Below are 25,409 nucleotides of genomic sequence, written 5' to 3' on the forward strand. Positions count from 1 at the left end.
AACACTATTTACAGAGTAGCGAGCAGTGATGCCTGCTGAGACACAGAGAAAGATATTTATACACAGAAAACACTGTGCACCATTGTCAGAAGAGAAGAGATGAATTTATGGGGTGTGGAAAAAAAATATACATTTCCCATTGTCTTTATAAGGAGATGAGGGGGCTGGTATAAGGAAAAGACTGGGACTCATAACGCTCTACAGTTATTTCCCTGAGGGACAAACCTGCAGCTGAATCACAAATAAAAATAAAAAAACCTCTCCTAATGTGTCAGCATGGACATGGAAATGAGGTATATAAGGTCTCTGATGCACTGCAGTGGACTGCTTACCATCAATAATTGCATACGAGTGTTTGTGTGAAAAAAGTCAGTCGTCAAACATCGGAAATGATAAATGATTTGGGGCCATTTTCACTTGATTGATCGAAGCCTCTTCGTGAAGCACGGAGCTACAAACGCAGCTGTCAGGGATTAAGAAACGAAAGCTTTTTTTTTTGTTTTGTTTTTGTTCAGATGAATGACGATCTGTGTGTGAAACATTACAGTGGGTTCTGACAGGGTTTTTCAGCACAAAAAAATGACCATAATCAGTTACTTCAAGTAGATTATAAAAAAAAAAAAACCCAAAATTGAAGCAGGGAGGTTTTTCACATGACAGCGATGACAGTCCTTTCATCAGTATCCAAGTGCTCTAGAAAAAAAGTGAGAAAGAAAAAGACTCAAGAGTGATTTTTAGGAGAAGTGTTGAACGTCTTGTCATCTGCTACAGTAATAGAGAATATTACATAGTTGGAGGAAACATTTTAAATATCATTATGTTGATTGTGTTAAAGAGAACAAACCTTCACTGTTGTCTGTTTGTTCTTCTGACTGTTAAGAAAGTTAACACCAGTGTGTGAAAATAATCGCATTGGTTATATTTGCTAAAAATTGACTTCATCAAAGTTCAGGCAGCGTTTTGAACTCACCCTGACTCTTCTTGGGAAGCACCGGTTCACAAATCTCTCGATAACAGACATCCTGCTGTACTTTATATGTTCTTTTGTACCTGCGGAGAAGACGGAAAAAAAAAAAAAAAAAACCACGCTCATCTATTTGATCCATTAAATTACACATAATCTCCGCGTTATTTAAGATGACACCTGATACGACTCACAGGTAGTGGCACACTCCGCCCTCCCACACAGGCACACTCTTCGTTTCAGAGTAGATTCGGGTACACGGGTGTGGCACTCGCTGGCACGCTGCAAACACAACATAAGGTATAAATGTTTTAAGTACTGTCACCGAGGAACGGTCTGCTGGATGGTTTAGGAGTCATGTGGGATGGAGCTGGGCCCTTCTCCGCGGCTGATGGATGGTTTTGGGAAAGGAATGTTTAAACAATCTGACGCTGGATGTTTAGGTGAAGAGAAGAACTGAAGAGGGGTGAGGGTATGTCCAGTGTCTCCTCACACACACACACACACACACACACACACACACACACACACACACACACACACACACACACACACACACACACATCGAATTATCAGTGAATTTAAACTGACATTTCCCCAGTATTTCACTGTGTGTTTGGGATGAGGTGAGAGCGTTTGGCCTGGATGTAGATTAAAATGTGTTCTCCAGTCAGTGTGAAAAACTTTAAAGATACTTTTGGTTAAAAAAATGAATTGAGGGAAACTGATAATTCATACAAGCATCCATCGGGAAGGGGACACTAATGATCTAAATAATGATCCATATTAACACATTCATGCTGAGTGAGAAATTACATTTCATTCACGCACCTAGTTGTATCTGTGCATCAATATTGGAGGCATATAATCAATTACTTTGATGTTTCCATTATCATTAACTCCCAGAAAGGCAGTGGACACTGTAGATAATGCATTAATGCCACTGGCCGTCTTCCATATTGAGCAGCAGGAGTAATAATCAAAAGAGTTTTCCTCCAGGCAGCTGGCAGTTTCCCAGTTACAGCCTGTCACAGACACATTGAATACAAGCTTGTGGCCGGAGTCACAGCTCCTGTGCATGTATGAGGATGAATGACAGTCTTCTAAAGATCTGGGAAATTGGATCTCAGTAGACAAATAAGGTTTTTATTTATTTCATTTTTTTTTTCTGGTTTTACTCACTTCAGTACATCTCCTCTGTCTGAGTTTGTTTTTAGCATTATTTTATCTTCTATCTTTATCTTTGTTTTCCCGTCTTCCGTGTTTCCTCAAAGCAAATTTATGAGATTAACAATGGTGTTTCCTCAGTTCCTGTTATTATTGCCTCATCTTTTATTGTTTTTATTTACAACTTAGTCATTTATTGCTCTGTGTGTGGACGGGGGTGGGGATGGTGGTGTGTGTGTCAAGAAGGGGGGGGGGTTTGTTTTTATTGCTTTTATTCTGTAAAGCACTTTGTGTTTCCCTGTTTGTATGAAAAGTTCCATACAAATCAAGTCTGATGGATGTACTGATTGATTGAAAACGCACTTTATTTATCTGAAATATCTGACTTATTTAAATTCTCATACGGACACACACTGATTTTCTGCTCTTATGAGATAATGTCACTTTACTTTTGTGATTTTAAGTGGTTTCTAAGTTTAACATTCCACCATTCAGGATTAGATGACACAAGGAAGAAACATCAAAGATGAAGTAGATAGAGAACAGAGAGGGATATTGTCCACAGATAATACACGACTGTGTGCAGAACTCTGTTTTCAACATTCAAAAGAAACACTGAGTTATAAATATAACACTGGGTCCTTGAAAAAGAAAGAAAAGCAGCACAGTGTAAATAATACGGTGCTTTGTGTCGACACTGTAGTCACGGTGGACGTTCATGCCCCCGAGCCTTGAAGTTAACCGCACCATTCATAAATGTCAGAGGGGTCAACTGTCAGTGGAGCATGTTTCCTGCTTTTAAAAAAAAAACCAGAGGTCTATGCATAGCTCAGAGCTCTCTGACACGACGTTTACACGATGAAATGCAAATCTAACATATATTATACTTCCAAGTTCACACCCCGAGATGCTCCGGTTACGTTGAGAGGAAGCAGAAATACAACCTGTGGGAGCGCATGGACAGGAGTGTAAATCCCGCACTGACACTCAGGACGCTCACACAGCGGGTGAACGGACATCTGTCATTAAAATGTCTTTGGAAGAGCAGGTACACACCTATTCCACTGGCATGAGGGCTACCAGCTTATTTAAAGCCTGGAGATGTGGGTTTGTTTTTTCCTTGAAATAGCATCAACTTATCTGCCAATTTTCTACATCATTCATCCTGTTGACAGAGTTTCCAATTCAGCCAAGCGGCCTCTCTTTAGCCTGCGGGAGGAGGGCCATGCGGGCACAGGGAGACTCCGCACAGAAACCTCAGACCCTCCTGTGGCGAGGTGACAGCGGTCACAGCACCACAGAGCCGCTGTGCAGCAAACATCAAGTTTCTTTCTTATGATTGGGCCTTTGATAAGCAGACTGATTTGTCATTGACTCATGGTCCCCAGAGGAAGAAGATTTTTCACTGAAGATTTACATGGATTGGTAAAAAAATAAATTAAATAAAATTTCCACAGCATGTATTCCTCTGACTTCAGGTAGCAGCACCAAGTTGTTTTGACTAAAATGCCTTGAAAACTATTGGATGGATTGTCATGAAATGGTGTACAGACATTCGTCTTCCTCTCAGGATGAACTGTAATAACTTTGGTGATCCTCTAGACTTTTCATCTAGAGCCATCATCAGGTCAAAAGTTTAATTTGTCCAGTGCTCTGGTTTATGACCAAATACCTGCGCAGCCAAAGACATACCCATCAGCCCCGGCTTAATATTAATTAATTAGGACGGTGACTGGTAAACATTACACCTGCTGAATATTGTTAACCATGTTAGCATGCTGATGTTAGCATTTACTGTATCACACTGCTGTGGCTAAGTGCTGTGCAGCCATGCAGAGCTGGTACAGTGGTTTCTTAGTCTTGCTATGACAACAAGACTTCACTGTTTTAAAGAAAACCTCTAGGTGTGTACCCTGCCCCCCACCCAGTGTCAGATGCAATCCGCTCAAGCCCCCTGCAACCATGTAAAGGATAAGCAGAGATAGATAATGGATGGAATACATGATGCTACTGACTTCACTAGAGACAGAAATCAGTCTCACTAGAGAAAGTCCTTGTTCAGTGTCCTGAATACTCATTAGCCGAAAAGCGGCCGTGTGTATGTGTGGAGAGGAAGCACATAAACTTACACAGTTCACACTGTCTGCCCTTGAACCCCGCTGTGCAGTCGCAGATGAAGGAGTCACCTCCGTTCACACATGTACCCCCGTTCTGGCAGGGCAGGCTGCGGCAGTCCTGGGGCAACTCTAAAAGACGACAGCTGCCATTAACATCCACAGTACAGAATGAGTGAGGGGCTCAGGTTTCAGGCCCACTACTCAACATTATCTACTGCTGATACCGTGTGTAAATACCCTCTGACTCTAACACCACTCAACAATCCGCTTTCCTGAAAGTTGCATCTCTCTCTCTCTCATGGTCATCCTCCCTGGTATTTCAATGACAGCACTTGGGCGAACACTCGTAACGCCAAAGACAAATAACATTTTACAGATTAATGAGTGGTGTCTTTCCAAAAGCACGTTAATCTAATAAACGTGTGACACGTCAGCTGGGATCAATCACGTGTGCAGATGTCACATGTGTTGGTGCAAAGAGCCAAAACACCTACCAGGCTTCGTTCTTAAACCTTCCTCTTGAATCTCCAGTGCGAGGCTGATTTTGTTTGTTGTTTCTTCCATCTTCTCTAATCTAATCGGCGGGTCAGGTTCTGAAAGGCAAAACGTTTCCTGTCGTGAAATCAGTGTAAGAAAGACAAAATGAATGACAGACTGCAGCCGGACTCACAGCTGAACTGGGATGTCGTTGTAAATGAGACACTTTAAAGGTTTTTTTTTTTGCTTTTTTTTTTGTACATTCTTCGGCCTGGAACAATGAATCACGACATTACTGATTTGACGATCTGGCCAAAATCATATTATGACATCATGGGTGTAACAATGTTAAAAAGGGGGCAGAACAATCCTAGAAAGGAAGCTTATTCCCTACAGCACATGATAACATCTGTAAAACTGTTTTTCTGTTTGGACCATAGGCTACAAACCTCTGCACTGCATTAACTTAAAAGGTGAAAAATACATTAGAAAAAATGATCATGTAAAAAAATCAAAGGAGAAAAAAAGAAAAAGTAGATTATTCCTGAAAGTCATTATTTTCTGACTTGTCTCTCTTTATCAAACGCTGCTCGATAAAGTGGACAACATGCGTCAGATAAAGTGGTTGTGTTTGTGTGATAGCAGAGAGCCCAGTTTACATTAGAGGACCAGCTATATTTCATGCAGACAGGCCTTGGTTAGGACCATATGGTTACAGGACCACGACTTAAGTTATTCCATCTGCATCAAGATAAGCAAATAAGATAACTCTCTCATTGTTTGGACATCCTGAGCGAGTTTCAATGCCGTGTTGTTGCATGTTAGTTTAATAGATGTTAGGGAATGTAATAGTTTCCTGCTTCGAAGCAGAATAAATTACTTTACTGGTTAGTTATGTCAAATTTCTAACATGGCAGCGTTACACGTAGCGCGAAGTACTGTGTAGCATAACACATTAAATGTTTTAGAAGATTTTGTCAAACAGTGTTATAGTCATGACTCGCTACTAAACGCTCCGACTCGTACTCACTATTCCGATGTCGAATGGCTTTTCGAGGTAAGTGAGTGAACTTCGCTGTTATCTTTCCCCTCCTGTCAATGAGCTCTGTGTATCTGCAAGACAGAAGAAACAAACAGATGGAAACACACTCGTATCTTTGTAGTATGTATAATGGTGTTTTTTTTGTTTTTTTTATGGCTGCAAACTGTACCTGGGCAGTTCCTCTGAGTTCTCTGTTTCTGCTGTTCCCCCCAGGTCCTGAGGCTGGGATGGGGGAGGTGTGCGTCCCACCTGACCCCCCTGTCCAGTTGCTGTCGGCCTCTCTCTTCTTGGTGATCTGGCCTCCATCGGCACTGCGTCGGAGGGGAACGAAAAAGATCATCTGTTTTTAAAAATCACCCGTTTATAACCGAATGAGAGATTCTGGATTCGAACTAAAGATTTCCAACTCGATGGCTCATTGTGATGCAGATGGAAACGTTAAGAGAAACTCTCCCAGACACTCACAGGTAGTGAAGGCCAAGTGCTGAGGAACGCTGTGGATCTGCTCCTGCCCTGTGTTTTTGACGGATGTGAGAGCTACGTAGTAGTGCTGTCCTGGTGTCAGTTCACGGAGGGTATATGATCCTAACTTCCCATTGGGCAGGAAGCGACTCCTGGTATTCAACCCTCGGGTCACGTTGACCACAAAGCCATCTGGGACGTTTCTCGGGTGGCGGCTCCAGGTGATCAGCGCTGAGTTAGTGGTCACATGTGACAGGGAGAGGTTCTGCGGGGGGAGGGGCCCTGAGGGAAACACATGTAGATGGATACCGTGAACTTTTTCTTTTTCTTTGCTGTGGTTTAAAACGATGTGTTAACCAAACCTGTATGTTGCTGTTAGTCTGTCAAGCATATCTCTGCTAGCTCTAAAAACACTATCCCTTTGAATAAATTAATCCCAATTTGTACTTACTGATGAATCAGTAAATTAAATATCTTATTTAAGCGCCATGCATTGAAAAGGTAATTTAATCCACATTAATCATCGTCATGTCAAACAGACTGGGTTGTCCGGCTGAACTTAACTTGATTATAATAAAGTAGAATATAAAATACATTTAATTCTCAATCTTATTCAAATTACACAGTCGACACTTTCTGTCCTTTGCTGAGAATGAGTATGACGTCTGTGTCTGCTCAGGATAAGGGTGACATACTGTTCACGATGGTCAATGTCCTTAATAACATAATATATTCTATGTTTTGGTTTGTTTAATGTTCCTTCTGTCTTAATATTCCTGTATATTTGTTATTAATAGGTTATGTTTGTTTTAGTGAGTTTACAGTTGTTTATAAAAGAATCAATGAGCAATTAACTCATCCTTAAATGTGCTCACACAACTATATTTGACCGTGTTAGCATTTATCCTTTACTGACTATGTGAACGTTTAATCCTTATATGGGGCAAAGTTAAAGAAAAATCGATGATAACAAAACTGTGGTGATTAAAATGAAGTCAAACACATGAAAACATATAATCATCATCTACTGTAATGTACATGTTCTCTGGTGACATGCAGAGACGTGCAACGTCAGTTCTAAATCAGAAACGATCAAATGGAAATATTAAAACAATGAATATCACCATTTATATCATCGTAATCCTTTCAAAAGTAACACATGCAGTTGCACTGACAGCTAAATGGTGAGGTAACCTACTTGTCCAGAACTGCAGGGGTCCAGCTGAGTGGCTGGTGGAGGGAAACTCATCCGGTCTGATTCCACTCTGAGTCAGCACATCCACTGTGTACATCTGACCAGGACGCAATGAGCTGGTGAACAGAAAGAGGTACACAGACATGCACCACAGTGAACAGAGCGTCACGGCTTTGGAAGAGTGATGAACCAGTGCCCTCTAGTGGTTGCACGGTATATTACCCAAAGCCATTCAAAGTGCAGCGGCACAACAGCACCATTTAGTGGACGTAAGTCATGCTGGAGGTCGGTACAGTGATTGGACATTAGGGGTTATCTGTGACCCTTTTGAAGCGACATTCATAAATCTGACCTGAAGGTGTGCTCAGTGGTGCTGGTGTTGAGCACCGCAGTGCGAGCCTCGCTCCCATCTGAGGGCAACAAAGACACGTGCACCCTGCTGACTGCGGCGTGGCGAGCTGCCTGGACCAGCCAACTGAGCCAGACCTGAGATGAAGACACATTGACCACCTGCAGCTGCTCCACCCGCCGAGGTCCTGCCACGGAGACACACACATTTAACACGTGGAAAATCACACAAGGAATTCAAACCCATGTGGATACACAGACAGCAACACTCGTGGCGTCATCTTACTACTGCTGCATTACAGAATAGTGCTCACTGGTGCGTATTAGTGCGGTGGCAGGCTGGCTGGAGTCTTTCCTGTTGCTGCTGCGTTTGATGGAGTAGGTGGAGATGTTGTAGAGCAGGCCGGGCACCAGGCCTCGCATAACGTGGGTGGACTGCTGCCTGTCCAGGTAATCCGTTTTGGGGTCGCTGCGGCCCAGGGGAGCGTAGGTGACGGCGAACCCGCTGATCAGGCTGTGCGAGGGCTCCGGCTCATCCCAGCGCAGCTCCACCTCGTTCTCCTCCACACGCAGCACGTGGAGACCAGAGGGAGGCAACAGGTCTGGGAACAGTGGAAAACTGTATATGTCTAATCCATACGTTAAATAATTACAGAGTTGTCTTCGATGAGCTGCAGAGCATGGGGTGACAAATGACAAAGATTTTTGAGGTGTGGTGTGACTCTTACTGACCTTTCTCACAGTCTTTGCCCGTGTATCCTGTTTTGCAAACACAGTTGTAGTTCCCTCTCCTGTCAGTCTTGCAGACGCCACGGTTTCCACAAAGCTGCAGTACACATGGGTCTTCCACTGGGGGGCGACAAAGATAAACAGTTGCTCCAATATGGTTCATGCACAACTGTTTGCATAAAGTTTCTGTGAATTTGCCCTTAACATTAACAAAACAGACTTGTGAGTCAGTCTGAAAGACACTTACACATCTGGCACTGGTCCCCAAAAAAGCCGTCTTTGCACACGCACAAGTAATGCCTCCTGTAACCCCGACACACACCTCCATTTAGACAGGGGTTGGAGTCGCACGCGTCCTGCTCTGCACACAGATATTTACAGCAGAATGTGATTGCCGTCCTGAATAATCTGTATGTTGAAATATGTAAACTTTAAAAAGTAATATAGCAGGTCGACTAAACGCTTTACCTATTTCACAGCTGCGGCCTTTGAAGCCTTGTGGACAGTGGCACAAGTAGGAGCCAGGCTGGTCCTCACATGTCCCGCCGTGCTTACAGGGCTCCGACAGGCATTCATTTATGTCTTCAGGGAGAGGAAACACACATATACACAGGTACTTAATACAATATAATAATAATAATAATAATAATAATAAACTTTATTTGTATACCAGCTTTTTTACAAGTGGTACAAAGGGCTTCACATGAAAAGAAAAGACATAAAATTAACATAAAACATTGTTAAAAAGCTTTGAAAAACGTTAAAAACATAAATGATAAAATAATGAACAAAATAATAAGTCATTAAATAGGCAGGGATTTAAAAGAAGTGCTGAGCCGTGCATAAATGTGGCGCAAAAGTGCAAATTTCAGAGCTAGTTAAAAAGCTAAAGTGAAGAAATAAGTTTCGAGCTTTTTACTTAAGTGAGCAGATACATTTGAATTTCAGCATTTCACATTAGAAGGGCGTGATTAGTACTAGTACCTGTTTGACAGCGATTTCCACTGAAGCCATCGCTACACTCACACTGGTAGGATCCGACCTGGTTTCGACACGTACCACCGTTGAGACACGGCTGTGACAGGCACTCGTTGATCTCTGCAACGATAAGACGCGAGACGCTCGACATCAGCCTGTATGTATAAACTGTAATAACTGGAATCTTGTTTATTAGGATTTTTTCATTAAAAGTCTGTTTTTGTTCTGAGTGTTAGTGTGTTACAGACCCTCACAAATGGGTGGCTGGCTCCAGTCTCCCTGAATACCACAGATGCTCTGGGTGGCTCTGGGCACTGGCGTGAAGCCGGAGTGGCATATATACACAGCCATGGAGCCTGGTGTTGTTGAGGAGAACTGGACCTCGGCGTGCTTCACTTGCGGGGGCGGCCCACAGCTCAGCTCTGAAATGAATACAAACACGCTGATAATGTCAGCACGGCTGCATAGTAACACAAGCTCACAAACACTGGGGCTTAAAGGAGCTCATCCAGGACATACTAATGGCAACAGAGGTGTTTTCCATCCAGCCGCTCTGTTTTCGTCCTCCTAAAATTACCTCCCGCATACTGTTGAAGTGTGCAGACGTGAATCATCAAGTCTAATCAGGTCTCACTTTATATAGATTATGCAGCAGTTCTATATCTGTATATGTGGGGCCTCCAGTGCAGCAACACTGCTAAGATTATCTTCAGATGGAAAGCCGGTATCTCTACACTTAGCGGCTCAGGAGATCCCCTACTTGCACCGATCTATTAAAGTCAACATCACAGTGAGACTTGGACATCATTGCGTGGTGACAGACAAGTCTGCTTACCTGATGAAGTTTGCACTGAGCTCCTGCTTATTTCACAGTGTCTGCCGCTGAAGGCCTCAGTGCATTCACATTTATACTTCCCTATGTAGTGGAAACATGTCCCCCCATTTAGACAGGGGCTCGAGGCACAGGGGTCTGGCTTCCCTGTAAGAAAACATACACACTGAGAATTAATAATAATTATAATAATGATGATAGTAGCAAAAAATAAAAGAAGAAGCCGAAGTTGAAGAAGAACTTAATATGTAGAGCAGCCCAAAGATGAAGCCCAAAAAGCTTTACAAGACATATCAAGACTTGATAAAAGAATACAGATTAAAGCAATGTGTAGATATATATGTATATATATGACTACATATCTAAAACTAAGATCCAAGGAGAGGGCACTCAACAGTTTAGGGCCATAAAAACAGAAACTCTACTTCTAAGAAAACATGTAAAAGAAAGGCGGCGGAGGATCTGACAGTTCTTGTTGGAACATAAAAATGAAAGGCAGACACTTAAACACGAAGGTGCGGGGTGAGGTGAGGCTTTATAAACAAGTAAAAGGACTTTAAATCATCCCTAAAAGATACAGGTAGTCAGAGCAGTGTCGAGAGCAGTGGAGTAATATGATCTCTCTCTCTTTTTCTTTTTTTTTTTTTGAGGCCAAACACGGCAGGTGCATTTTGAATTAACTATAATTTTCTTAAAGACTTTTAGGGTAACCCAATAAAAGGAGAGTTCCAATAATCTGAGTGACTCGTAATAAAAGCGTGTATGTGCTTTTCAGCATCGTTGGTAAAGTAAAACATTGTCTAGTTTTGGGCGATGTTCCTAAGATGAAATGATGATGTTTTTCTGACCTTATTAAAATGACAAATAAAATCCTCTAGTCTCAAACCACTCTCAGATTTGTGACTTGTCCTTTCAACGTAGATTTGCGAGAAATTTCGTTTTTTTTGTTTGCGCAGAATAATTTGAATACTACTCGAGCCTCGGCACTCACCCACTTCACAGTGTTTTCCAGTGAATCTGTAAGGACACACGCATCTGTAGCTCCCTGCCTCTTCTTTACAGGAGCCTCCGTTGCGGCAGGGACCAGAGGCGCAGCTATTGAGTCTGACTGGAAAGAGACAAGGAAGGAGGGAATCTTTGAACTACTTTTTCTTTTTATCACACAAAATAAATCTGTTCCAGTGCATTGCAATTCAAGTCATAATTCGGGAAAATAGCTCAGAACTCTGCCATAAGAACAAATTATCATGAGCCTTTCAGCATTGTAATATTTCAAACAGCATTACGAGTAATGACATGTTTCCTGTTGCATTAAAACTGGGTTGGAGCTTGAGCAATAACCCACAAGTCTGTGGGATGATTTGATAATGATGCTTCATGAGTTCACGTGAAGGTGCCACTTCTCGTGTTTTGTGCTACCTTTCTCACAGTGCTTCCCCCAGTATCCGTATTTGCATTCGCAGGTGTAGCCTCCGTCCCGCTCGTAGCAGTAGCCCCCATTCAGACATGGAAAGGAGTCACAGACCGATCGGGGCTGTACTGAAAAACACACACCGAGACTTGACTGTGTTCCATTGCACTGGTAGACCTCCTAAATTTTACTCAAGCACGTGGGCTTGGTCCAACCTTTAAAAAACACATTATTCGCCATTTTATGATTGGATCAAATACAAATCTTACAAGAGCATTCAACAACAACATAAATCATTTAAGAAATTTCTCCCCACGTCGTAAATGTTAAACTGCAAATGTGACCATTCCTTTTTAACTAGAAAATGACACTTGTCAAGACCAGTGTGTTTATAAATGTGTTTGTCGCTATAGTAACCAGCTGCTCATGCAATGACACATAGCTGCAAAGTGCCCTGTTGTCGGGTTGGTGCCTGAGGCTCTTACCATAGGGGTAGATGTCCTTATGATCTACTTCTACTCCACTAGTCTGACATGTACACAGGTAGGTCCCGCCGTACTCCAGACAAGGACCTCCATCAGGACACGGCCTGCTGTTACTGCACGGCGTCTGGGTTACTTCTGGGAGGAAGGGATTGTGAGACAGGTTCACAAAGTTTTGGAAAAATGGCCTCTGGTTGGAGACTTTTTTTTTCTTTTCTTTCTTTCTTTCTTTCTTTCTTTTTCAAATTCGTCAAAGCTCTTGTGAGACACCTGATAGGATTATGCATATCATACTCACCAAACTGACAGTAGAGTCCTGTGTAGCCTGAAGGGCATTCACAAGTCCCATTGATGTCCACACAGACACCCCCATTCTGGCAAGGACATTCCTCTGCAGAGAGAGAGAGAGAGAGAGAGAGAGAGAGTGTGTGTGTGTGTGTGTGAGAATGAGAGAGAGAGAGAGAAGCTGGAAAGTTTGCTCCAGCTACTTGAAAGAAAATACTTAAATGAAGTTTTCAGGATTGGCCTAAGTGTAAACATAGACAGAAGGTATAAATGGTCAACATGTGTACCATATGCTGAGCGTCTTTCATCAGCTATACTGTAAACTATATATTGATTTGCTGTCATTTCTCTTTCCTTAATCTTTTCCAACAAAGTTCACAGGACCAGAAGATTACCAGTCAGCTCGCTGCACATCCGCTCCGTACAAATTGTAAGAATGTTTTTATTTTCCTCTCCTTCCTAATTGCAGCGGTGGATCAAAGGAATTGGCCATATCACAGCTAAATGGTTTCCCTTTGAAGTCCCAGGAGCTCGGTGGAGGGTATTATTTTTCTGATGATATGGAGCATATTTTGTGACCAAAATGTATAGCCCTGGGGGCAATTAATGGATTGTTAATTTGCAAGAGCCACTTTCATTGGCCACCTGTGCGGCCCGGGCCCTTTGATCTGAGAGCCTGATTAGGCACTTCTGAGTCCCACTACTTTCTCTTCCTTGAGGATCATGCTCCTTTTTCCACTGTGCCTTCCAAGTGAGCCAGGCAGGAAAGTATTTGGGAGATTTAAGAGAGCCTATATAAGCACTGATAGTTATTTCAGCTCAAGGGTGAGAAGTAGCATGCATTTGCAATAGCTCAAATACTATAAAAGAGCTTTTGGTGGGAAATAAGGCAGCAACTGTTATCAGAGGGTGACAGTAACTTCTCGGGGGAGCCCAAATTAGCTTTAAAGGGCACACTAGTTATTTCCTAAAACAAATATAGTATGATACAGAGATTAAAGCTAAATGACTTAATATGCAGTCATGAAAGGAAGGTATGAAGCATTAGCCGAGGATGACAGTGTTTAGCATATTTTGTGTTCAAATTGCCTTATGGTTATGCAAGCAGCAGCTGTGCTTGAAACTATAGTGTGGTGCAATGGCCAACTTCCAGAGAAACAAGTAGCGGTGTGGAAGCATGCATATTTCAACAGCTCTGTCTGAAGAAATGACCTGAATACCAAAGACCAGCTTTGACTCATAAAGAGGCCTTTTTAAGTCTAGACAAAGCACTTCCTCTTGTTGGTAAACTAATAAAATGTGCTATAAAACAATTATTCACAACATCAAGCGACTGGTTCCCGTAGTAAACTGGGCGAGGCCGTGTCAGTTTTGATAATTACAATAATCCATCATCACAGCAGCCTCTTCCAGGGCAGAGCTCCAAATTCCTGTGGGATAGCACAGCTCCTCTTCAAATACCCCAGTCTGCTCTCTACCTGCCCAGCTGCCTGCAGTAGGCGTCAGCCGGGGCCAAGTGCACAATACCTTCACACTTGTCACCGTAGAAGCCTGGAGCACATGTACAGTTGTAGAGTCCGGAGCTGGTGTATTCACAAATCTGGTGCTTCTTGCAATCCTCCTCCTCACACAGGGCTGCAGATGGAAAAGCAGGGCAGGATGTGGTGTAAGAATCAAACTGCATGTGAAAAATTCTGGCAAAGCTTTAGCTGTGGCTGTACTTGCTTTTACCTGTTTGGTTTTCTGCCTCAGTTGAATTAACCTGAAGCGTCACGAATTCTGAGAGCGGAACATGTGAAGGTTTGATTAATTAAAAATGACAACAAAACAAAAGATTTTCCCTTCACCTCCGGCGGAATCAAGCAATGCAGATACTTTTTGGATTTATTTGCCCAGATTTGGAGATACCAGTCTCTGAGATATATGGTGCCACCTCTAATACAATGGAGCTGATTGGAATTCAGTCTCATAAAAAAAAACAAAAAACAATATGTGGTCGGTCCATGTTCATCCCCATCAATACTTTCTATAAAACACACCTGAATCCCGTTCACCTCCATTGCATTGGGGTGACAGAAATCTCAGACATAGATTTTAACCCCAAAAATCTGCATGGCTGGATACCTTTAACTAGAGGTCAGTGTGATACAACATATGAGATCTATATGAGAAGTGTGTGATAATATCAGCCTCATACATTAGCTTATCAGTCTATCGTTAGCACACGCTGTAAGTTGACAGAAATGCGGAAGCAACAGTGTCACTTTCGCAGCCATGAATTTATGTTAATGTGTCGATAAAACCTTAATATTGGCCAATACATCGTTATCGATCCTACAAACAAGTCGTGCACATTTAGCGATATTGCCACGGTGAATGTTTTCATCACACTTTTCCACATACTTTATTAGTGGACGGGGTCATAAATTACGATAGCTACGATTTCAGGCTGCTGAAATCTTTAACCAGTCTTAAAGAGTGGAGCAGATATTGACGAGTGAGTGCTGAGGGGTGTGCCTTCTGTGTGTTTAGGGCCAATTTGGTTTCTTGACAGTCAAGAATCTGTGACTCTGGTAAATACTATAAAAGCAGAATTTTTTCGTTTTGACAGCAAATAAAGTATGTGATAAAGTGCGATGGAAACGTTTGCATCGGCGAGCCGCAACAGAACCTGCTCGCGGAGTCAAAGTTTGCAGCCATAAACATTCATTTTTCTCTCAGAGAGGTATGATAGGATTCCCTTTGTGTTTCTTCCAGGTGGAAAAATGTTACCTTTCAGGAAGCCAAACTGAAAGGAGAAAGTCGGTAACTTACAGACTATGTGAACAATTTCTATAAAGAACCTTTTTTTTTCCCATTTCTTTTAACCATCAAGCTAAATTCAAGTCACCTGTCTCACAGAGCATTCCAGTGAAGGTAGACGGACAAATACAGGTGAAGTTGGCCACCTGATCGATGCACTCTCCTCCATTCAGACAGGGCTGCGACTCACATTCGTTTATGTCTGGAGGAAACAGAAAAAATAAATCAGACGAGGAGAAGTTTATCTGCTGTTGATTCAGTTTCACATTGAGATTTTTCACAGTCTTCACGTGGAAATGCAAGATTTTGTCAGTGTCTAAGACGCTGAGCTGGATTAAGAGCACTGAACTTCCCTTCTGAAAGCATAGAGTTTCATTGACCAGGTGTCTGGTATTAAGAGTAATCCGGTCTCATGTAGAAACAAGGATCCATGAACTGTGCAGGGCCTGATAATTTAATTCCACACTGGGCTCATGTTTCATCAACAATCAATCACAAGAGGAGAAAGATTAGCAAACGTCTTCATGGAAACCCACCTGACTCCAGTGAACTTTCTCACTGTGGTTCATTGCTACAGTTTGTGACCCAAGAAAAAAAAAAAAGAGTTGTTTGCAAATCAACTCAAGTATAACCTCAACTTGGACCCATTTGTCTACGTAGACTGGGAAACTCTTCGGACAAAAACATCTGCCAAATGACTGAGTTTGATGTAGAAAGCAGCAGAAAATATTTCCTCTGGAGGGAGATGCCTACTTTCCCCGGGGCTGTGAAAAACCCCGCTCACCTGTCTCACACAGGACACCAGTGTAACCTGGTTCACACACGCAGGTGAAGCTGCCAGCGCCTTGTACACACAGCGCGTCGTTGAGGCACGGTCTGTCTTTGCACTCGTCAAGGTCTGCAACACACACAAACACGCGCACACGTACACACAGACTGAGAGACACGCTCGTGGAATATTTACTCAGCTGATTAATATATCCGCCACACCGCTCCCCTCACTCTGCAAGTATGTGCTGCTGGCTGTGAAAGGTATTAGAAGAGGTTTGATACATCTCCGCAGGCTGGACTGTGGGAATAGGCACAGAAGCTCCAGAGAGGCTCGACCAAGATATTCTAAATACTTTTTTTTTTTTTTTTTTTTGTGGAAACTGCTTAATGAAGCACAAAATACTTTGATTAATCAGAGTTTTTCCAGGTCCTTCAGCCAATTTGCTGCATGCAGAATGAAGGAGAATAAGTGTGGAATTTGTAATGTACAGTAAAAAAAAAAAAAGGAAAAAAAAATGTTTGGCTCAACTATGGCTACTTAAAAATCAAATATGTCACATTTCTTCATTTCCACATAATTCTAAGGAGGATTTATTAATAAAAAAACAACTAAAACTGTAACTAAATGGTAACTGGAGTGCATATGAGCTCTGGGGCAAACTGTCAACTGTACCTGTTTCACACAGAATCCCAGTGTATCCAGGAGGACACTGACAGATGAAACTGTTAATCTGGTCTTTGCAAGTCCCTCCGTTCTGGCAAGGATACGAAGCACATTCATCGACATCTACAGAGTCAGGGAGAAATACAAAGGAGGCAGTATGACTTTTTTTTTTTTTTAATTAGCAGAAAACATCTGGCCAAGATGAAAAAGGTTGGTTAGATACAGGTATTAAGGAAATATCCAGGTGCCCTTTTGGCAATTCAGGTGAATTCTAGTATTGTTTTCTTTTTAGTTTTTTTCAAGTTGACATTATTTTTCCTGGCTGATCTCAGGTCGAGAGGTATTCATTCATAGTGTGCAGTGTGTGTGTGTGTGTGTGTGTGTGTGTGTGTGTGTGTGTGTGTGTGTGTGCGTGTCAAGCGCAACAGAGCAGGAGGCGGCGTCAACCATAACTCACCGATCTGGCATCGGCGACCGGTGAAGCCAGCCAAGCAGGAGCAAGTGAAGGAGGGGTTGCCTGTAATACAGTCGTCAATGCACTGGCCTCCGTTCAGGCATGGTCGCAGGTGTGGGCACACCGACGCTGCAGAAAGAGGGCAGCGTCACAGGAATCCTCGATGAGCGTTAAGCGTTAAGACAGCAATTAGTAACTGAAGACCTAATCTCTCAGAAGCAGGTCTCACCGGAGTTGTTGCAGCCACCCACTTCTACGTGTGCGTTGTCAATACGGAAGACCCATCTGCCCGGGTAGCCCACGTTGGTGGTTCCCTCAACGTTCACCACATCGGCCGTGCGAGAGCCGGGGATGTTGAAATAGCGATTGCCGTCACCGGCGTTGAAACCTGCCTGGGAAGAGAGTAACGAGGGGGCAGACATCACAAACAGATTGTTGAATTAAAAGTTTAGACATCTATAAAAGAATTTTTTAGCTGCGGGGTCGTACTGTACATGCTACAAGCGATCTTACCTGCGCCGCGATCCCTCCTAGCCCAGCCAGGTTTCCCCCGCTGCTGGCATGCATGCCTGTGGTCCAAGTGATGTTATTGTACTGGAATATAGTGAAGGAAAGCTCTCCGTCTGTAATGAGCACCACTTGGAAAGTATTTACCTGCACAGAGAAGAACAGGCTCGGTTTAAACCATTTCCTGGTTTTTCTAGGGAATTTAGTAACAATGCATATATGTCACAGACTCTTCATATCAATGGCACAGTGTCTCAGTCACTCACAGTCAGGCTTCGACATTTCTGGGCCTGAAATTCACAGACACCATTAGAATGAAACCCAACAGCTGTGCTTTCTAACCCCATATTACATCCCAATTTTAACAGTTAACACTCTATTTTTTTAACACCATCCTTAGTAACACAAGTTGTCAGGGTTGCTTTTATCAAGCTGGCATTCCTGCTACTAACACAGTGGCAGAAGCTGGATTGTTTATCCATTACTTAACCTATAACCTATTAATTTCAGATAACTATTTCAACCATTTAACCATTATATTTGTTTGTTTTTTTTAAATTATTATTTCAACCGTTTACTTAATAATTGTGGATAGTTGTATGAAATAGTTATTCTCTCTCGGCTAAATCTTGAAACCATTTATCCATTACTTTTATCTCACTATTTAGACTCTTGGTAGCAAAAGGTGGAGTTAAGGTGACTCAGGTTGGTAGGAGGTCTGTACTGTGCAGTCAGCCTATTGCAGCTGGTAGTTTACTTGTTATTGTGACAATCCCCCTGAGTTGAAATAACTCAACCTAGGAGAACAAAGTTAAGTTCTTACCGGTGTGCGCGAGTTGCCTCCGAAGAAAGTAACTTGGTGCCATGTCGAGACGAGGACCCACGTTGCGTTGAAGTTGGGGAACTCTGAAAAGTACGTCCTGACGTCACCCGAGGCCCTGCTCAGGATGTAAGGCTCCTGGCTCTCCCTGTAGAAGACTCTCCCTGCCCGGCGGTTGTCCACATCGGCCCAGAAAGGCGCTACGACCCTCCTGTCCCCGGCGATCGGAAAAGCAACGGGTGTGAATTGAGACACCTCCCTCAGGAAAGATACGAGGCCATTGTTGTTCACCTGGGGAGCAGATACAGTTTGAGTTAGAGCGTCTGAATAAGGTGAATCATGATTTATTTCAATCAACACGTGAGATTTAACCACAGCGACTTGTCTGTAGTATTAAGGTGGTTAGAGTGGAAGTGCTGAGGAGTGGCGACGGTGGACAAACTCTGACCTCATGGGGCAAACAGCAGCATGGAGCAGTGGACGCTCCCGTAACGGATGTTTGCACTTCCCATGTAGCAGACAGACGCTACCTTTATTCCGTGAGACGACAGCAGCTGAGAAAACCCGGTGTCTTCTGCTCATGCACCTGCAAAGTCATCACAGCAGGAAGGACATTCGCGGCCTTCAAATCCACAGATGTCTGACAAACGGCAAAAGTAACCAAATAAATGAACCCCATCCTCCCCTTGTCCACATATCTCCTCTGTGAGAACTGCGCAGCCATCACCGCGGCTATAAACTGCAGCACGGTGAACTATCAACCTCCTGGAAGATCAGCTTTTAAAGGTCAATGCTTGGTGCATTGCTGAAGCAATCAGGCAACTAATGGATTAGTTACCTGACAGAAAATAAACCGACAGTCACTTAAACTCTCAAAGGCTTCGCTAGTCTTCTTTGTTTCATATCACTGCTGCACAAAAGTGATGGGTTTTATTCACCATTTCTAACATTTTATAGTTGAAACAACGACTTCATCTTTACAAATAACTCATAGATCGTTTTACATTTTTATGTTTTGTGGTTTCACTCTTAAAGCTGCTTATTTACACATCCAGCAGATAGCTCATAGTGACATTAGCACTGCTTCAGAGATGTGATTCTGTCAACCCGACAAATGTAGGTTCAATACTCACTCTCCTTTTTAGCTCTATTTTGGTCTCCGGGTAGAAATATATCTCTTGACTCTGCTAAATTCTCCACTAGGGTCAACTGTTCCTGGCATTTGCTGCTGCATGTGTAGCGTACAGTTGGTCTATCAGAGCTTTTTTTTTTTTTTTTGTCAGCTCCAGCTGGAAACAAGGTTGATAAAAGTGGAACTGAACCAAAACAGTTGCGTTACAGGCTGTAGAACTAAAAACAACGAGCTTAAATACACTAAACAAACTCTGCAGAGCTGGGCGATAACTCTCTGTGGGTTTGTTACTACAAGAGGCCACTTTCACATTACACAAACTGAACTGAGTCGTTGTAAATATAAATTGTTGTTCAGTGCAGCTTTAAAGAATTTTAAACATAATAAAAAATGGATTACAAAACTGCGATCAACAGTAAGGAATTCAAGATGAATGTCGCAGAACCAAGACAGTAAATGTGACAAGATATTCTTGTGCTGCTAGAGAGTTCCCTGCCGTAGGACTAGATCACAGAGGCATTATGGGTTGCAGAAAAGGTACGGATTTTAGATGCAAGAAAGGTTTTAGAAGTAAACGAGAGAGCAAATGTTTCAGGGAGGGGTGGAGCTTGTTTAGGGGGGGGGGGGGGGGGGGGAGGGGGGGGGGGGGGGAAGTTGTGCAGAAAAAAGAGTGAAATGCTAGTAAAAAAATAAGACTAATGAGTCATTGCTGTGATAGATTCTGGTATAGCATCGTTTCAGTCTGCATGTATGAGACCTTATGGCATTGACCAGCCACTGCATTAATACCCTAAGAAACGAGTTGCTAAACCTGAGTGTGAAGAGGAGAGTTCTCTGTGCTGAAGGGTTGAATCCCCATGAAAGGCCTTCATTCATACACCATTTCTGCACATTATCAGCAAGGGGAGATTCTACCCACCGTGGCACCTATCCTGTTTCCGCTAAACAGCGGCGTGAACTTTGCCTCTCCGCGTTCAAGCCGAGTGGCATGTGACAGTGACAAAGCAACGTCAGATGGCTCGGCTCCGCTCCCTGCATGTATGAAAACCATAATTTGAAGGACTTTGCTGTAAAAACAGCAGAGGAAGTTTTGTTTGGCACGGCACGGGGCTCAGTTAATTGCCCGACCACAGTCTTCCCCTCTGCATCAGCGTGATGTGGTGAGAATGCGGCCAATGTGGGGGAAAAAGAGGACCAACTGCAGGGGCAGGGCCCAGAGGTCAGCCAGAGCGCCATCTGATACCGCGAGGAAAACAAGAGCGAGGGCACAGCGCTGGATGAATGGAAGGATGTACATGAATTACAAACCTCCCACACCCACATACCCACTAATGAGAGACCTGTGGTGGCAGTGGTCTGGAAGTCACCCATCTTACAGCAAAATTAGTGTAGGAAATCATGCTGAACACTAAATAGAGTTTATACTTCAATACTGGAATATGTTTAATCGCCTAATCCAATCTCTTGTAGCATCTGGAACTGTTTAAACAAGTGTATTTCTTCCTTGTTAAGATTTTTTAAGGGGACTGCTTTGACATGGAAATGGCCTTAGAGGAATTTAAACTGAACTCGGGACCGTTTTCTTTGCATCATATCAAGTATTTTCTTTCTTCTCATTCGACCGGGCTGTGACTAGTGCAGACGGTGGTTCTGCATCGCACTTCTGTGAGAGAGTGAATGAGTTCAGAGCCGCCTTGTGTTATGCTGTAACATGACCAAGGTCAGAAACACAGGGGGAAAAGGTGCGATCAGTCAGCCTTGTAAGAAGCATCTCTCTCTCACCATATTTCTTTCTCTCTTTCTCAATGGTGCCACTTCACTCCACAACTCCCTTGTTATTTTTTGGGAATTCTTCGCCGGATACATCCAGGATTTTGCTTTGGTGGTTTTCTTTAGAGCCAAGCAATTTATGGACTAAAATAAACTTTCATCTGGCTTAAGTCAAGCCAAAGCAAACTCCTCAATGAAAAAGGTGCCCATGGATCAACTCAGGAAAACATTAGTTTTCCTTGTTAAAAACAGAGGTTTCACAGTTACAAGCTTGTCCAATTATTTGACGAGACCGAAGGAAGTGACTACAGTCAGACAGTCTGTGCACTTGGCCTGTAACTCCTTAGCCCTGGTTCACCTTTATCTACAAACAGTTTATACTGAGGCAATAAATCCTGTCTGCAACAGTGTGGAAGGACTCGAATACAGCATCTATTGAACGAAGTAAAAAGATATTAGTGCGCTGTTTAATCAGTCTGTATGATGCAGGTAAATGTATTCAACAAAAATTTTTAATGTGCAAATCATATAGAGGAATTTAAAGGCATCAAATTTAAATAAAAAAATTTTGACTAGTTTTGACTGAATTTCCTTTTTGTTTACCGATAATTATAAAAAGCTGGAAACAAAAAAGACGCCGTAATAAATTTATTTGGCACCAAGTGAGCACAAGAGGAGAAACTGTGTGGCATAGCATGCTCAGGAAAAAAAACAGGACCTCTAACGGACTGTATTCGAATACATTTAAATAAAATTTCAGGAGACGGTTAGCTTAGCTTAGCATAATGACTGAAAACAGGGGGAAACAGCTAGCCGCAGCTCTGTCTGAGTCGTACACTTAGTACAAGAGTGTAAAAACAAAAATGAGTGGTTTTCACACAAACTTCTTTCTTGGCTGGGTGAAGTGACTTCCTGGAGTCATGTCGTCATTGTAAACTTCACAGGCGACCCCCACCCCTCCCCCCACCACCATAAAACCATAACTTGTTGTTTTTCCACAAACAAGCTTCCGGTGTTTACGCAAAGCTCTACGAACCATCGCCTGGCTGTGGCAGTGTGCGGACGTATCTTGTCCACGGTGGGTGAACTGTTTTCTCAGTCACATCCCTCACCGCAGACATGCATGTAAGAAAGCACCCATGCAGAGCACAAAGAATAATACTCGATGCACACATCTTTGGGCCATACATAGTGGTGAGTGAGACTGAGTGAATGAAAGTGTTGAAGCTCTTCAGAAGAGCAGCTGAGCAGTAGCAGATGTGGAGTCTGTTAAGAGCGCAGTTCCACCGAACACGCTCTTGGCAGGCGTCTTTCCAAATGTATTTTAATTTTGTTTACATGTAGTTTACTTTCAATTATAGACAAATCCCATATTATCTTGTACGTTTTAATACTATAAATTACAATATGTGTTTCCCCATGTAAACGTAGCTCGAATCTTTCCACTGTCCGCGAGAGTTCATCTATCTACAATAAATGCCTTTGATCATAACCATCTATTCTCACATCTGCTTTTAAACTTGTGTTCTTTCCTCTCTGACCTTGGATGTCCTCCTTCATGTTCATAACACTGACCATCCGTAAGAGTAGTTAATCCATGAACTGCATTGTTTGGAAGCTCCTAAGACGCTTCGCAGATACATCTGTGTTCTGTTAAAGTGATTGGTCATTTCTCAGATAAAGCAGCTGGACAGTTCCAGGGGGAAGACCTCTGCCATGTTATCTGAGGCGTGGGAGGAGGAGGGGAGGAGGGGGGGGGGGGGACCCGGAGGAGGAGGAGAGATCCCAGCAACATATGAAAACTCCCAGACACAAACCATAACAGAGGGACAGCCTGGTTACCAGGAGCAGGACCAAGTCAGGGGGGACCCATGTGGGTAAAGATCTTTTTAAAGGGAGACCAGAGATCACTGAGACCAAGCGTCACTTGTCTACGTCAGTCCCTAAATCCACTGATGTATTTTGTTAATCACAACTGCTAAAAATAAAGACGTCTTGCTTCAGGAAGGCCCGACAGTTAAGGCTTTAATAGGGTCTGTGAGGGGGTTTTCGAGGGGCGTATGCTGCTAAACAGAATCAGTTATGATAATAGAGTAAGACAGCACCCACCGACCAACTCACATCAGTTTGGTTCTACAGCTTCCATGTGGCGGTAGCCCAGAGGCTTGGAACAAACTTCTGGGAGAAACTATTCATGCAAATTTTCTCACTGAAATATTACCTGTTTCAAAGCAGCTCTCCGGTGGCAGAGATCACCATGTGGCCCGCGCGCCTCGCAGCAGATGTTTAATGGATTCAGGTGAGGCATTTCAAATGAGCGTGACTGTAATTTCAAGTGCCTGCCACAATCTGTTATGCCTTGCGTGACTACAGAATTACAGTTCAGCGAGATGCAGAGTGAGCTACAGGATATCACATCACAGCGAACGCAGCACATTTCAGAAATGAGAGGTTCCCAGATTTTTATCTCTATCGGATGATAATTCCATCTAAGATCAACCAGCCAAGCAACGGATAGCTTGTCCCGTCTTGTCTAATTTGACTATTGTGTATCAGTATTATTAGAGGAGACGAGATGCGCTGGAATTCGTTGCAAAACTCACGATAAACACAATGTGCCAGCAGCTGTGATGCACAGAAGCTCCAGATTGGTGGGTGCACAACACAACACTCACTCACTCACACTGTTCTTAGTTTTAAAAATGTCTTCATTGGGAGACTGACCTCACTCCCTTGGCTCAGATGCTTAGATTAGAAAGATGACCTTTGGCCTTGCCCATTGTTGCCATGCTTCCTCAGCCTCCCCTACCCATGGTTTGATCAGGGAGGAGGCAGGCGGGGGTGCAGAGCGAGGAGGGGGTGGGGGGGTGGGTGGGTGGGGGGGGGTGGATACGGAGAGCGAATGCGGATGCATAACCACAACAGGTGGTGTTGATTTAAGGGAGTTTTGCCTTTCCATGTGCTGGAACTGAACCCAATACATGACAAAGGCAGATCAAAGTGTGTTTCATTGTGGTGCGCGAAAATCCTTGTCAAACTATTCGGCTTCCTCCCATGAGCACTGTTTCCCTCTTTCTCTCTCTCTCTCTCTCTCTCTCTCTCTCTCTGAAAAAGAACTGCTCACAGATGCTCCGCAGCAACAGTATGAACACAAACTGTCATTTCCTTTAACAGCTCTTTGTAGACTCGGTGGAACAGAGCTTACCACTGTTCTGCAAAAAGTTCTCGCTCGCTCTCCCTTGGTGCACTTGAGAGCCCTCGGAGTGCGAGGAGGGCAGATGTAAAGTGAAGAGAATGTCACGGAGGATCCACGCGTGGGGAAGGAGAGGGGGTGTGGGGTGGTGGTTTTTAAGCACACGATATTCTATAAACGAAGTTACACACCAGAGCTTGTGAGCGAACACAAACATATACAAAACTCTCAAAGGGCAACTGCAATGTAATATTTGGCTGCGTGCCAAACGTCATCTCCCTGAGGCTTTTATACAATCCACACCATGTCAGTTTCAATTGCCAACTGCCAAGTGCATGCACACGCACACATGCTGACATATAAAGACATAAACACACACACACACACACACACATCAGTAAAAACACACTGCTCTGTACTCACATAGAGTCCGGTGTGCCTGTCTCCAAAGAAGGGGAAAGCAACAGAGATCTCCACGAGCCCGGAGCCTCCGTCGTCCTGAGCGATGGTCTGGGTGTCCCCCTTGTCCTGGCCAAAGGGATAGAAGTCCTCGAGGGGCACGGCAGGTTCCACCCCAGGCAGCAGGTCCAGGGAGAGCAGGGTGCAGAGGCAGGGCAGCAGGGCTCGCAGCACCAACACCATGGCCTCAGCCACCCAGGGATGGAGCTGACAGCAGGCACCGCGGAGGGGAGGGAGGAGCACACACACCTGAGGCAACAAGAGCAGAGCAGAGCAGAGCAGGACAAGACCGTACGTTCCTCCTCTCAGCCACAGCAGTGTGAATCCTCCCCTGACTGCTCTGCGGCT

The 25,409-nt window shown here is 43.5% G+C and overlaps 1 protein-coding gene across 1 annotated transcript; it reads right to left on the bottom strand.

The window, feature by feature from the left end:
- Positions 1-25,244, bottom strand: sned1 (sushi, nidogen and EGF like domains 1). The gene is made up of 31 exons (XM_022759337.1): positions 25,026-25,244; positions 18,511-18,798; positions 17,694-17,834; positions 17,410-17,572; positions 17,184-17,309; positions 16,736-16,849; positions 16,076-16,189; positions 15,380-15,493; positions 14,017-14,124; positions 12,503-12,595; positions 12,208-12,342; positions 11,731-11,850; positions 11,303-11,419; positions 10,315-10,458; positions 9,728-9,901; positions 9,486-9,599; positions 8,970-9,083; positions 8,749-8,862; positions 8,505-8,621; positions 8,087-8,374; positions 7,777-7,960; positions 7,428-7,540; positions 6,233-6,511; positions 5,937-6,078; positions 5,756-5,838; positions 4,743-4,841; positions 4,261-4,377; positions 1,159-1,246; positions 971-1,050; positions 845-872; positions 1-693 (listed from the first exon to the last, which is right to left on the bottom strand). The coding sequence occupies exons 1-30, from the start codon at positions 25,242-25,244 to the stop codon at positions 847-849; spliced, it is 4,128 nt and encodes a 1,375-aa protein (XP_022615058.1). The 3' UTR covers positions 1-693; positions 845-846.
- Positions 25,245-25,409: the final 165 nt, after the last annotated feature.

This window comes from Seriola dumerili, unplaced genomic scaffold, assembly GCF_002260705.1.
Source record: "Seriola dumerili isolate Sdu_G_001 unplaced genomic scaffold, Sdu_1.0 BDQW01000321.1, whole genome shotgun sequence".
In the NCBI taxonomy this organism is placed as follows: domain Eukaryota; kingdom Metazoa; phylum Chordata; class Actinopteri; order Carangiformes; family Carangidae; genus Seriola; species Seriola dumerili.

Excerpts from the sequence above, each read along its gene's own strand:
- sned1 (XM_022759337.1), bottom strand. The coding sequence starts at position 25,244 with ATGGTGTTGGTGCTGCGAGCCCTGCTGCCCTGCCTCTGCACCCTGCTC. Across the intron at positions 9,084-9,485 it reads TGGAAATCGCTGTCAAACAG|ACATAAATGAATGCCTGTCG; the intron begins GTACTAGTACTA and ends CTCTCCCTGAAG. Across the intron at positions 1,051-1,158 it reads GGCGGAGTGTGCCACTACCT|GTACAAAAGAACATATAAAG; the intron begins GTGAGTCGTATC and ends TCTTCTCCGCAG.